Source organism: Dromaius novaehollandiae, chromosome 8, assembly GCF_036370855.1.
Source record: "Dromaius novaehollandiae isolate bDroNov1 chromosome 8, bDroNov1.hap1, whole genome shotgun sequence".
NCBI lineage: Eukaryota > Metazoa > Chordata > Aves > Casuariiformes > Dromaiidae > Dromaius > Dromaius novaehollandiae.
Window position 1 is genome coordinate 20806265 of NC_088105.1, and position 13810 is coordinate 20820074.

The following is a 13810-nucleotide window of genomic DNA, read 5'->3' on the forward strand; positions in this document are numbered from 1 at the left end:
TAAGTGGGCCTAGTTACATGGATACGATATACGTCTGATAATTCCATAGAAACAACCTTTGCAAAGCTTTTCACTAGGTGCTATTTATTTTGAGCTAGTGCCTAACCATGTCCTGGTAACTACTGAGCTTAGAGGACAGAAAGACCCCTCTGTTACCTGAAATCCCATCTTGACGTGACCCTTCCTGCATCCCAGAGAACCACCAAAGCACTCTAAACAGACCTGAAAGCTAAGACTTTTTCTTCTATATTTTCCCTCAGTTTTCATATTTTTCATATTTTTATATTTTATACATTTTAAATACTATAGATAGTTTTATATTCTTATTTAGCTTACCAGTCATAATTAACTCTTACACCATATTTTACCATTAAACTTCTTCACAATATTTTCACACTATGTCTCTGAGGTAAGTTATATAGAGTTTCAAAGTGCCTCCGTTACTTCTCCGAGTGGGGTCATCTGAAACACTCTGCCCATCCACACAGTGTCGTTACCTCACACTTGCTGCTGTGTCATTAGAGAGGAAATTGGTGTGATGTGAATTTGAAGCTTAAACTGATGAGCTCTTGTGACCTCACGGTCTGCTAGAAGCACGTAAAGGGCTGTGCTGCCCAAGGCGGCCGAATGCCTCCGAGGACACGCCGAGCAGCCAGCGTCTCTGCAACTCCACCTGCTACCATCGGCGCAGCCATAGTACGTTTTGCTATTTAAGACCCACCGAGAACCTCATTCCATTTTCAAAACAGACATTTTTAGCTCTATTGCAGGAAGCACATAACACAGGGGTCAATTAAAACGTTTTGGAAGCATTTCTACTTTGCTACGCATTCCCACTTTGCTACGCATTCCCTTACGAATGTGATTTATTCTACCGAAAAACGCAGTCGGTGTTTGCCCGAAGCCTGCCGTGAAACATGTCTTCCTCCTGAGAGATACTGCGTTTGTAGCGTGATTGGGTGCATTTTCCGCGTTACTCCCAGAAACAATTCCCCCTTGGAAAGGCTGCACAGAGGAGGGGAATTTATGCCGGCTGCTTATAGCACCGCCGGGCTTCGACCCCGATTGCGGGGAACGGCAGAGCATCACCTGGGGGTTCCGCATCCTTCGCTGCCGCAGCGAGCCCCGCCGCCCCCGCCCCCCGCGCCCGGCTCGCCGCCGCGGCCACTCACCTCCACGAAGTAGAAGCACGGCAGGAGGGTGACGCTGTCCTTGGTCACTTTGCCCTTCTGCCGCTCCTTCGCGGACATGCTGGCTGCCGCCGGGAGCCGCGGGCCGGCCGGGGGCTGCGGGCGGCGGCCGCGGGGCAGCGCGCTGCCCGGCGCTCACAGCCGCGGCGTCTCCTCCGCCCGCCGGGCCGCCGCGATGGCTCCCGCCGCCGCCGCGCGGAGCCCCGCGCCGCCCCGCTAGCGCGTCCCCTGCGCCGCGGCCGCGGCCCGCCTCGCGCCGTGCACGGGCCTGACGTCAGGGAAGCCGCTCGGCGGGCAGGGGGAAGGGGCCGGCTGCGGCGGGCGGGGTGCGGGGGGCTCCTGCGGCCGCCTTAACTCCTTCGCTCCCGCGCCCACTGGGAGCGCCCGGCGGGCAGCGATACGGCACAGCCCGCGGGGCGGCGCGCCGGCAAGGTAAGGGGCAGGGCCGGGGCCGCGCCGCCGCCGGGGAGGCGAGGGGTGCCCGGCCCGCCGCGAGGCGCCTGTCCCTGGCGAGAGCCCCGGCCCCGCGCCGGGAGGGCGGCTTCGCGCTGCCCCGGCGGCCGCGAGGCCCCCACCCGCGCGCGCGGCCCGAGGCACGCGCCGCCCGTTGGGGAGCGGAGTTCGAATCCTAACGGTCCGCGAGGTAACGGTCGCGAGGCACGCGCTGAGGCGGGCCTGAGGGGACGGGGCTGGACGGGCCTCAGCGGCCTCGTGGGGCCGGGTCGGCGGTCTGCAGTTGGCGGTCATTCTGCCAAAGCCCACCATGAGTTTCTTCTTCTTCCCCACCCCCTTTTTTTCTGTGGGGGGAAAAGAATAAGTATATCAGATGTGACAGTGCACTGGCAGATCACGTAGGTGGCTCTGCACCTGGCAGCAGGTTAGTCTTCAGGAAGTTTCTATTAAAGGGTTGAATGTGAGCTTGTGCCTGGTGGAGAGAGCGCGTAATTTGCAGGCCTTTTACAGCTCTCATCTGTGATTGTAATTGCTCGGGCTTCCTCTGCTGGAGTGGGCTGTAATTCATTGGTGCATTCAATAGAAAAAGAATGTTTTAGAAGTTGCTTAGGCAGAATTTGAGTTAATTATCCTTGTTGGCTGCAGTATCATGAACGCTTGTGTTCCCAAAACCTCTAGAGTGTGTTGCATACAACAACTGATTCTGTGTCAGGCCTAGAGTCCAAATATGAATTGCAGCTCATTTAACTGAATAAACCTCTCTGTACTAGCCATATGGACCTAGCAAAGCTCCATGTTGAGAAGGTGCTCATTTGCTCTGGTGATAGAGGTGATGGTGGGAGGATCACATAAATACCTCCTTTGAAATGGAGAAGAGAGCTTCCAGGGATGTATTGGGGTAAGGTGGAGAGTAGTGATGGGGCAAAATTGTTCATGGGGTTTTATACACAAGGAACTCTTCAGCAGCGGTGCAACCAGTGGAGCCAGTAAACTGAAAGAAGTGAGGAGTGCTGAAAGTGCCTGCAAATCCTTCCAAGGTAATAACTGTATGTGATTGCTAAAGGAGTCCATTCAAAGCATCAAAGGGCTTAGATCAGAAATGGCCCTTACCGAGGTCAGGCAGTATGTGAGGACCTGAAAGCAAACCAGAGCTGCTCCTCTTTAGGTCACCCAGTTTGTGGAGGAAAAAAAAAAACAACAGTAAACCCAAGAACTTTAAATTTTCTTTTCTCACACTGAGAGGAAGTTTGGCTGCAGCACGCAATCAGCAAATGTCCGCATATAGGCCTGAGAAACCTGAAAAAGATTCCTGCAGGCATGAGGGTAAGAAAAAAAAAAAAACCCAAATAATGTAGAGAACTGACACGAGGAATTTAGGGCCTTTTTCTTGTTTCGGGGAAATCTTTCCATGAAACAATAGTGGAATGGCACTGGGAATAGCATTCTTGTATGGCCAACATGTTTGTGTGCACGTACTCTTTTTGAGTTTGAATTGCTAGTAACAGCTGATCCTGGCCTCAGCTCCAGTGGGTGTGGTGTGACTGGGACCAAGGGAAGAACTGAGCTCTTCTGCTCCCTGTGCAATATGGAGGCATGTGTTTCTTTAATCCCTAAAGGATCTTGTGCAATTTCTGCTAATATCTTTAAAAGAACAGAATTAGCGTGAACAATTGTCTCCATGGTGAAATGTGTTATTTTGAGATCCTATTTATGGATCTAAGCTTGCAGCCTTTTCTCAGGCAAGCTCCCATTGATGGCAATGAGACAGTAACCTGGAAAAGGCCTGCAGGAGCTCTGTATACAGGATATGGTTTTCATTCTTTTGTGACACGTTTATAATGTCTGTACAGGTTATCTTGTCCCTGTAAATGTACCCTTGTGTTGTGGTGTATAGCTTTAATGTTTTAGGAAAGAAGTGTGACTCAAGCAGTCATAATTTATCTCCTGCTCCTCCTGCTTCTAGGGAATAGGGCTCCTGATGGTGCATGGTATTTTGGCTGCTGTAGCCAGTGCATTATAGCAGTGGAGTGAAGGTTCTCTCCAGGCGTTCTCTTTTCCAGCTGTTCCCATCTCATTTACACAGAGAGGGAGTGCCAAGTCCATGCTCTGCCCTAAGCAGACATGCAAAGACATTTCATAATAAGAGGGTGAATGCAAAAATGTACTCATCACTCCCCATGCCTGCAGGCAGGTGTGGAAGGCAAATCTGTAATCTGACTCCAAATCACTGAAAAAGAGTTTTCAGAGCTGCAACACATTGACAGTGTTTCCACACCAATGCACAATCTTGTCCTAGACCTGTGAGGAAATAGTTAAGGGGTTCTGCTGACTTACTGATGCAGAGGGCTCATTGCAGTACCTCTGTAAAAGGGAGGCAGGGTGGCTCTGGGCTGAGCAGGTGGTGAGGAGGTTTTCTGGGAGTAAAGGAGCTGTGAGCAGAGGAGTTTTGTGGCTGGTCGTCAGAGCCAAATTCCAGGAAATGATTCTGGGCAGTGTGTGGGTGGCTGATAGTGGTTCCTACTCATCAGTGGTCTGGCCTTTAAGTAAAAAAGTCCCTTTTGTTAGCCTTGCTGTTGGATTACTCCAAGTAAAACTGCAAAAGTTGAGGAAGTATAGCTAGATTTTGCTACTGCCAAACATTTAATGGTTAATGGGGAAAGTGGTTAATGAGCGATGCCACTCAGAGTTGCATTTACTGTATATGCTTCACTTGTTCTGAAGTCGTGAGACTGGCTTGAGAATCATGAACACGAACCATTAAAAATGACTTGAGAGTGCTTTGCCTGCCTCCCAGTTTCACAGGTGGATTGCTGCACTCTGGTAGACTAGGGAGGGCCAGAGTGCTACTCCAATGAAGTGAACTGAGAAACTCACATAGTGTTGTAACTTCAGAAGTTGGCAAAAATGTATTATTAATTATATTTTATTGTAGTAGTGCCTAAAGACCAATTAAGCATGCAGCTGTGCTTTTTAGGTACAGTAGAACACAGAGCAGTAGCCACTCCTTGATCTGCAAGCTCTCACTATAAATAGATGATGGTTGCTGGGTGGTGGGAAGGATGCAGTGCATGCTGTGTGAATGATTTAAGGGCAGGAGGAGTCATGTTAGTGTGCTGGTTTTGCTTCTCACTATTTTGTGAGTTTACTGGTAGAGGGAGTCAGGAAAGGGGTTAGATATGATATAGCTGAAGTGAAGCAATTGTGGAAAAAAATGTATGTTGTGTATATATTAAGGGTGAAGGTATGGTGGGGAGATGAAGAGAAATAGTCAGTCAGCACAGGACAGGGGTAAGCCATGTTACACTTCAGAAAGCTGCACTGTGGCAACTGAGGCAGGCTGAAAGGGAATGGCCTGCGTCCTTGCTATTGAGCTCTGTTAGCCTCCTGGACTGGTGGCTGCCTGCAGATCATCTGTTGGGCCTGGTCCCTAGATTGTGCAATTCTTAAACCACGCTTGTGAACTGTGAGAAACTGTGCTAGGTGACCTGGGCCAAAATCCTGCCAAGGATTTTTTAACAATACACATGATTGCTTTCCAGTGTTCAGGAATATTTGCTGATGCCTTTTAGTTTACTGGTATAGATGTTGCACACAGGTGTAAAGGGATTAGCTTTGCCTGCCTCTGCAGCTATTTTTGTGTACTGGATTTTTATGTTTTTTTTCCTTTTGTCTGTATGTTGCACAGGAAGAAGCCTCTGGTCTTCAATGCTGCTAGAATTTCCTCATATGATAGAAAGTCTCATCTCCAATACTTTCCACTTGTTGAGCTACCGCCATCTTTGTTGCTTCTTCTGTTGCTTCCACCAGCTAGGGATCTCACCTTGCTGTTTTTTTCTGTTCTTAACAGATCTTGACAACAACAACTGTCCTTTGTCTAGTCAAATAGAGGGAGAAAAGGAACAGCAATGCCTGGGTCCCAGAGTGTGGCAGGTCTGCCTTGCACCAATCAAAGGTGGTATTGATGGGCAAGTATGGTCCTGGCTAGGCTGCATTTCCCACCCTTCTCGCTGTGCTTTCATGTGTTCTCTGCTGAGACCCAGCTACAGCAACTGCTTTCTCAAGAATAAGTAACTAAGGTACAGCTATGGCATCACTTAATCATTTCACCCTTGATGTGCTGCCGGCAACATATTCTGAGCTTGTGGCTTACACACCAGAGCCTTCAGTGGGTGGAGTTTGACTGACTTCTGCAGAGATAGTTCTGTGCTATGTATGTCTGTTCATCTTACAGTATCCCGATAGGGCTGCAGTCATTTGGCCCTTATCCTGAGCTAACATAGTGAAGTAAAAATATCTCTTCTCTGCCCCTCAGGACTGGTGCTTAGATTCCTGTGTGTCCCTTTTGAAGCACATGAATGTTGATGGAAAAATCGCTTGCTAAGTGGAATGATATGGCTTTTGGACTAAGGGATTCATCTATATATTAACACCTATATATATATAAAAATATGTAAGTCCTCCAAAGCTCTTTTGACAGGGTAGTTATTAGAAATCATGGGATTGATTGGTGTTTATATAAAGGCTCTTTGGATTGCTCTAGAAGTATAAGCAGCCTTCAGATGGGCATAACATATATCCATATTAAAATCCCTTAACATTCACAGAACATTGTGAAATGGCCTTTGTGTAAGTGAGTATCGCATCTGTACAGTCTCCTAAAAGAAAGTGTGTTGGTTTTCAAAAATTCAGAATGTGCCCCCTGTCTGTTTCAGTCAAGATAGTCTTACACATAAGTATGGTGATGCATGACTTATGAATGCCTGTTATCTATATGCAGGATGGTCGTATGTATAGTGTCAACCAATGCTGACAGCTTTTTTTACACACCTTCAATTAATCTATAACAGTAAAGTGTCATAGAAACATGTTAGCATGAAGCATAAAACTATATATGCTCTGCTGCAGCAAAAACAATTAATTGAGTTCATGGAAAAATTAAAAGTACCCTAAGAAAACAGGGAACTAGAAGATAGAAGTCCTAGATATGGAGAATAGGCCTCTCCTGACTCATCTGGAGTAAGCTTTTAGGAAGAGTGATTTATTCTGGCCTCAACAGAAAGAAAAATTTGTGACCAGTGGGTGCCCCTGAAGATTCCAAGCTGATTTTTAAGAGCTCATACTGACACAAAACCTTGCCCCTGCTAAAGAAGTATTAGCAATGGAGCTTCTTCAGGTAAAGCACCTTTCCTTCTGCTTGTCAGACAGAGAACAGCTGCCTCAGTTATTAGAAACACAGTTTGAAATGATTTTCCCTCATAGTCTAGTATGCTGGCAAAGGTGCATTGTATAAAATAAGACTGTAGGTCATCATCTCTTTATCCAGGTGCTCTGGACCACAGCCTGCCTTTATTCTCAGGCTTTGATAAGCTCTGAACACAGACAATGGAAATGGTTTTACTGCTTCCATAGGAACAGAAAGCACACTGCATAAGCAGGGACCCGCGCTATATCACTGAATAAATTTCCTTGCGAAAGTATGATGAAATAGTTTGGGGAAGAATTAGAATCACCTGAGAGGCAGAGGGTCTGTGGATGTGCAGACCCACTGACCGGACAATGGTATGGAGCAATTTGTAGCAGTCAGAGGTTTTGCCAGAAGTTTCAGTAGCAGCTACAGTTGCTGCTACTGTTGCTTGGTAGCCTAAGGAAACCTGCTTTCCCCTGGTCTCCACAGAATCCCCCCCCCAAAAGTCCATTTTGTGGGGCTGCGTGCAGGGATTAGGGTTAGCTCTTTCATGTTATATAGATGGAATTTTTTGTTTTGTTTTGCCTGCTGAGTGTGGAAGAGGTGATGTGAGCTCATCATACTAAAACAGTAATTCTCTTCTGGAGAAGGAGTGGCATATGGGAATTGGGCACTGCTGTGTGGAACTGACAGATGATTTTTGTTCTGCTTTGCTTGCCATATCAGGATTCAGAAATGCAGCAATGTATATATGTATTTTTTCAGTCCCCCAGGAAATATCCAATTGTGGGAGTTTGCTCTGTGTATTGAATTTAGATGTTACTCCAGAAGTTAATCTGCCTGAGCAAATGAGAGGGCGTTGCTTATTTTGCAGTTATCCATTTAAAAGGTCTTTGTGGTTATAAGACAGGAATTTTTAAAAATAATTCATCAAGAGGCTTTCTAATCTTTGGTGCAACTATTTTAATGTAGTCTGTTACTTAGATGAAAGAAAATGGTGGCTCGATGAAAGAAAATGGTGGCTCCCAGGACAAAGTCCATGTCAGACAACAGGACAAAATATTTTCTGGCATTCTAACAAGGTACCCTTCCTCTAAACCTGCTGAAAGTCATTAAGGGAAAAATGATAGGAGGATATATGAAAATTGGATAGCTGAATGATATCAAGGGTGTCCCTTTAATTATTAATGTTCGCATTAGCTTTTAGCAAGTGCATGATTTTTTTTCGCTTAGTTTTTCATATTAGTGCAAAATTTTCCTCTTTAACCCATCTGTAACTCCCTTCTGAGAAGCACAGAGTGCTCTTGAATAGATGGCATGTGACAGCGCTGGGAGTTACGTAGTGGAACAAGTTCAAAGCATACAAAAGAGATCCCCAGTGCAGATGGGAAAGTTGAATTCTGCTTTACCTTTGTAATTGCATCAAGCGATTGTTTCTCTGATGGGCTTAATAATCTCCTGTTGCTATAAAGTTCTGTCTTCTAATGTCTTTTCTTTGGTTCCTAGATGTAGGTCACAGCTTTAAAGTAGCATATGACTGTGAAAGATTCTTGTCTTCCCTGTTGCCTTTTACACTGCAATGTTTGGTCAAGAATCTGAATTTTGCATATTTTGCATGAGTCATGCTAGGGTCATTCTTCTAAGTCTGTGGCTTTAAATACCACCTGCGAACACATCTATATATAGTCTTTTGCAAACATTTGCCTGTGCTTTCTGGCTGTGGGTCAGTTTTGGTTTGGAAGCGACGTGGTTGTGGAAGCATAATGCTGAACTATGGTTCATATGAACTCCTTGTTAAGCCAGATTTAGGACCAGGCTAAGAGTGGTTACATGGCTTTTGGTGAAGCTGGTTCATGGAAGGCCTGTGTGGAATATGGAAAAGGGAGTTTATGTACAACATACCAGATATGCTTTTAATGTGATTCAGATAATGGCATATCCCTAGTTACTTGCATATGTCTGCATTTGAGATCTTTGTTACAGGCATGAAGGCGTGAAAATGTCAGCATTTGAAAAACCGAGATATCCGTACTGTTTAAAGCAACTTTGTGTAGAAACCAGTAGGCCACAAATCCAGATATTTATGCAGTGACTCTCTGCTATAGAGATTTTGCATGTTTCTGGACAAGTTAGTTACAACCAGCTAATTAAACATCATGTATTTGGTGCATTAGCTGGGGCAGAGGTTGAGCACGGAAATTGTAACTATGCAATTAACGGTAGTACCTGTTGGTCTAAATCGAAATGCAGAAATCCCAGCACAAATCCCATTTGCCTGCAGTCTGTATTAAATACCATGTCAGAAGAGTGCTGATATACATCTGACATTTTGAGGAGTACTGCTACTATAGCCTGTTGATCCTGATTCAGTCCTTTCTGACCACTGCACGTGTGAAATTAATCCTGCCATTTCTAGGACTTTCATGTCATACTTTTCCAGCTTGGAAAATAACCTCCCTTTCAAAAATGTTTTTCTTAAAGTAGTATGCATAAACACAATATCATTCAGTACATTTTAATGAAAAATGTATGCTTCAAATTATGTGAACAAGACAGACTGCATACATGGCTTTGAGAGGGAAACTTAGCAAGTGAATGGTAAAAACATAAGATGGTACCTTATTCATAGGAGGTAACAGAAAAAGTGTCTAAAATACTGAAATATGTATTTTCAGAGTGTTCTTAGATTTTATGAGTTCACAGGAGAGAAAAATCTTTTATTTTTGCCAATACTGAATTCCAACAAAAATTTTTCCGTGAGAACATTCATTATTTTGTAAGTATGGAATTACAGTGCTGTTGATTGTCAGGGGCACAAATCAGGTGTCCTCAGGACTGAAGGAAACTCCTACCCTCCACCATTAAATACTGATTTTCACTGTTAGTTATTAAATGCATGTCAGTAGAACCTACTATGTATGTATGCATATAAATATGTATGTATATATGAACTTATGAGGTCTGTAAGGCTTAGATACAAAGCAAGAGTGGAATGACAGCATGTCATCTAGAAATGACTGCAATTCCACAACAGCACTCAGTACATATTAGTATTAACTATACTGTATAGCACCAGAGAACTCTATCAGCAAGCTAACAGAAAAGGGAAAACCATGAAATGGTTTTATTTTATTATTAGTTGTTTTCTATTGGACATATTTTGTATATTATTATTTATTTTTTATGAAATGGTTGTATTTTATTATTTTCCCCTGCACATATTTTCCATGAAAACAATTCTACATCAGCAGGCAACAGAAAAACTCATTAACAATATATGCTGTGCAGAAATAGCTACAAAATGAAAATATTACTCACTGCCACTGCATGAGAACCAGTCTATCATTTATTAGACTAAAAGTAAAACAATTAATCAGTGAATAAGTTGAGTTGAAATAGCTTGATTGTAAAAACTAGTTGAATATTCCCTGAGGGAACATCCTTTATAGAGCAAATACTTGGACAAAAGTATAAAACACTATATACATTAATTTTGTATCTTGGTTTTGTGATGTGAGGCTGAAGAGCAGTCAGTTGGCTTTCAATCCTTTTTAAATCATGCTTAGAATGCTATTAAAATCAGTTGTTACTAAATTAAATGTGGAAAAGTTTATTACCAGAGGGAATGTAGGCACAAGCAGTCAACAGGTGTTCACCATAAAAAAGAAACAGTTACTAAGTAATTATTCTTTATTCTCAGCCTACTGAAGTCAACTTGAAGTGAGAAGCTTTAGAGACTCACATGCTGGGCATGCTTTCCATCCATGTTAAGCAGAGAACTCTGGTATTTCATGTTCAGTATCAGGGTTTTTATGATTATTCATCTCAAATACTGATTTAGCTTATCATGGTAAATGATCATATCATAATTTAATGTATTTATCCTAAAAATATTCCTATTTTGTAGCTGAGAAGCTGAAATATGAAAGTCAAAGACCTTAACAAGACTTTAGCTTTGCTGGAATGGCTCTTTTGGTTAGAAGTACCTGTCATAGTTCTGCCAGAAAGAGCTTAGTATTGATTCAGTGATATTGACAGAAAAATTCTCTTTATGGCTTCTCATTTGGAGAGTAGGAATACATTATTCTAGTGACGAGACTTTTTTGCAATATAAAACACAACTGCCTTTAAGGCTCCTGAAGTAAAAAAAAGTCACTCTTTCCTCATCATAGTTACAGAAGCAAACTTTGTAAGCTGTGCCATGGCAATTTGCCTCAAGTGGAGCTGAGAGCTGAACTAGAATATTCTGAGTCTTGCCAGCACATTAAACCACTGCACCAAGCTTCTTTTTCTTCCTGTGCCAAAAGCTAGGACAAAGAATAATAAAACACAGAGTGAATGAATTAGCTTACTAACTGAAGGAAAATTATCATAAGTAATGGTGACTAATAATGGGAAGATATCCATCATGTAAGAAGAGGATGATTTGTCTTGGTGCAGTTCTTCATTTCCCCTGAGTGGAATATTTTAAACACATTCAAGCTATTACAACTTTTCACTGAGTTTTAGAGATTGTAATTGTTAGGTGTAACTTGCACAAAAAATTGAGATGTGTGTTTGTTACTTGAGTAATGTGGGCCATATTCTGCTTCCAGGTATGCCTCTACTATATGTGCTTGAGAGTTAAATAGGTGCCATTCTCTAGAATTGCACTCATTCAATAACTTGTTTTTAAAAAACTATTGAATTACTAACAATTAGTTCCTTTACAGTAAATAGATTGCTTTAATAAATAGGTATTTCTACACATACTTGGGAGCATGTGCATATTAGGATATATAATTTCCAAGTTGTCAACTCTGCATCTAAATTCAGTCTGTGTCTTCTAGTGCATACCTACAAAAGTCTGCTCTTACTGCTGATTTTTCAGATAGCATTTGGGAGTAGGCAGTTATTGCTGATGGTCCCAGATTCAGCCCCCACAGATAACTGTGCTGCTGCTGGTTATGTTTGAAGAATGTGTAGAAAATACAAGATAGTTTTGCAATAGGGCAAGCAGAAGTGGAGGCTCTACTTGATTCGCGTGTGGCTCACTGCACAGTGTAGCAGTGAGTTCTTGCTCTGTATGGCTGCTCCAGTAATCACCAATAGACAGGATAAAAAGAAGTGGGGAAGAGCAGGGAATTGGACATATCTAATGACTTAATGCTTTTAAGCATCATGTTCTTCCATTTGGCACCTGGCTTTCCCTAAGTGGTTGTTCCTTAATTTGATACAGTCTAGGAAGGAAGTGGGCACATGTAACTTCTGGGGAGGTTAGGGCTAAAAGTGCTATCTAACATAAGCTGAAGTAGCCTGAAGTGTGCCTCTGCTTTGTTGCCTACAACAATTCTCTGTGGAAGAATTCAGCAATGCTTAATAGCTCAACTCATCATCATTTCATTGAGTTGTAAATTTTGCCTGAGTGGAAGGGTGGAAGGCAGGTTCCGTTGATAGTAGCCATAGCTTCTGCAGGCCTCTGCCTGGCCTGCTCTCTCTTGTTGTGGGCTGGCTGCTGGAGAGTTCTTCTGCTGACCTTATATCTCTGCAGAGTGTCCTTTAGCTTACTGACATTTCTCCAAAGAGACAGGTGACATCTTTCTGGCTTCTGTATAACCAAAGAACTGTAAGAAAGCGCAAAATGGGCAACAAAAGCTGTACTCATATAACTTGAGTGGAGTTAGTTTTTTGTCTCCATTTTGTAGATGTATATACAGAATTCAACACCTGCATTGATTGCACAGGGCCAGCATAATTTCATTGAGTTGTAGATTTTCCCTAAGTGGAAGAATTGAAGGCAGATTCTGTGGATGATACGATCCATTCTTTCTGGAAAAGCAATAAACTACTTTGTCTGTATAGAAAGCCAGTACTGTATAGATGTAGACATGGATGAGGATATACACTGCTGGAAGAATTTCTCTGTTACATAGCAGCATGCAAAAAAAACCCCACAAGCCTAAGCCATTGCTTTTCACATCACATATTTGAGCTGTGAGAGAATAAACCTTGCCCAGTATAGAAATAAAAGCATTATGAGGCATCTACTGACTCCATTTGCCTCCATACAGTGTGGTACATGCATAATTGTATATCATTGTAAGGAGGTATGTTATCCAAACCCACACTCATTTGTTTATTGTTTGTGCAGTTAAATTTCTGTATGTTTGCTTCAGCCTATAGCCTGACTATGTGCCTTCATTTGTGTGATTTTTGTTGTGTTTAATTGAGACAAAGATCTCTGAATACAAAGACGAAAATGGGAATCCTACTCCACAGGCATAAAGTTATAAAACTAGACAGTTTTTCCCAGCCAAACTCAAGTCTCTCAATAGTTTAAAATAAATCAATTTTGATAACTTTAATCATTTTGTAAATAATTCCATTCACTGTACTTTGCTAACTTACTAATATAAACTGATATGATGTTTTCTACAGTTTTTCCAAGATCCAGAGAGCTGTGTGGATTATAGTCCTCCTAAGTCATGTTTTGTCCATAAATTCTGCAATAATTTACTCATTCAGATGGGCTTGAAATTTACACCTAACTTGTTCCACAGCTGAAGTTTAGCAGCTTAGATATTTTAATGCTCCAGCAACTCTGAATAAATCAACTTTCCCAAGTTCTCTATGGTCTAATGATTAAAGAATAGCTTAGTGTTACATTAAATCACATTGACTTACTGTTTCTTAACCTGGTAGAATAGCTCAAAATGTCTTTACTACCTCAAGATCTCAGAAGAAGATATTTTCTGACTTGTACATGTGAAGGGTGGCCCAGCAGAGACTCTCCACGACATCTGAATTGATTTTGGGAGGGAGGAGGGGTGGGTAATGCTGTGTAGCTCAGAAAAATTCAGCATCCATTCTCAGAGAGTTCCAGCCTGAGGCTAGGCTTTATGAATTAGATGCTACTGTCTACAAGAGGGGAGAAACTCCTTTTATACAATATGGAAGAAAATAAGGAAACATCTTCTATAGACAGACAGACAGACCTTTTTAT

General features: G+C 42.7%; 2 protein-coding genes across 2 annotated transcripts in view; one reads left to right on the forward strand and one right to left on the reverse strand.

Annotated features, from left to right (window-relative positions):
- The window catches only part of PLPPR4 (phospholipid phosphatase related 4), a 32522-nt gene extending 31027 nt beyond the window's left edge, over window positions 1–1495 (reverse strand). The window contains exon 1 of the mRNA XM_026094226.2: window positions 1173–1495. Coding sequence (XP_025950011.2) covers window positions 1173–1250 — 78 coding nt within the window. The 5' untranslated portion in view covers window positions 1251–1495. The remainder of the gene's footprint in view (window positions 1–1172) is intronic.
- The window catches only part of PLPPR5 (phospholipid phosphatase related 5), a 166553-nt gene continuing 154192 nt past the window's right edge, over window positions 1450–13810 (forward strand). The window contains exon 1 of the mRNA XM_064515864.1: window positions 1450–1622. The gene's annotated coding sequence lies outside the window, so the exon portion shown is untranslated. The remainder of the gene's footprint in view (window positions 1623–13810) is intronic.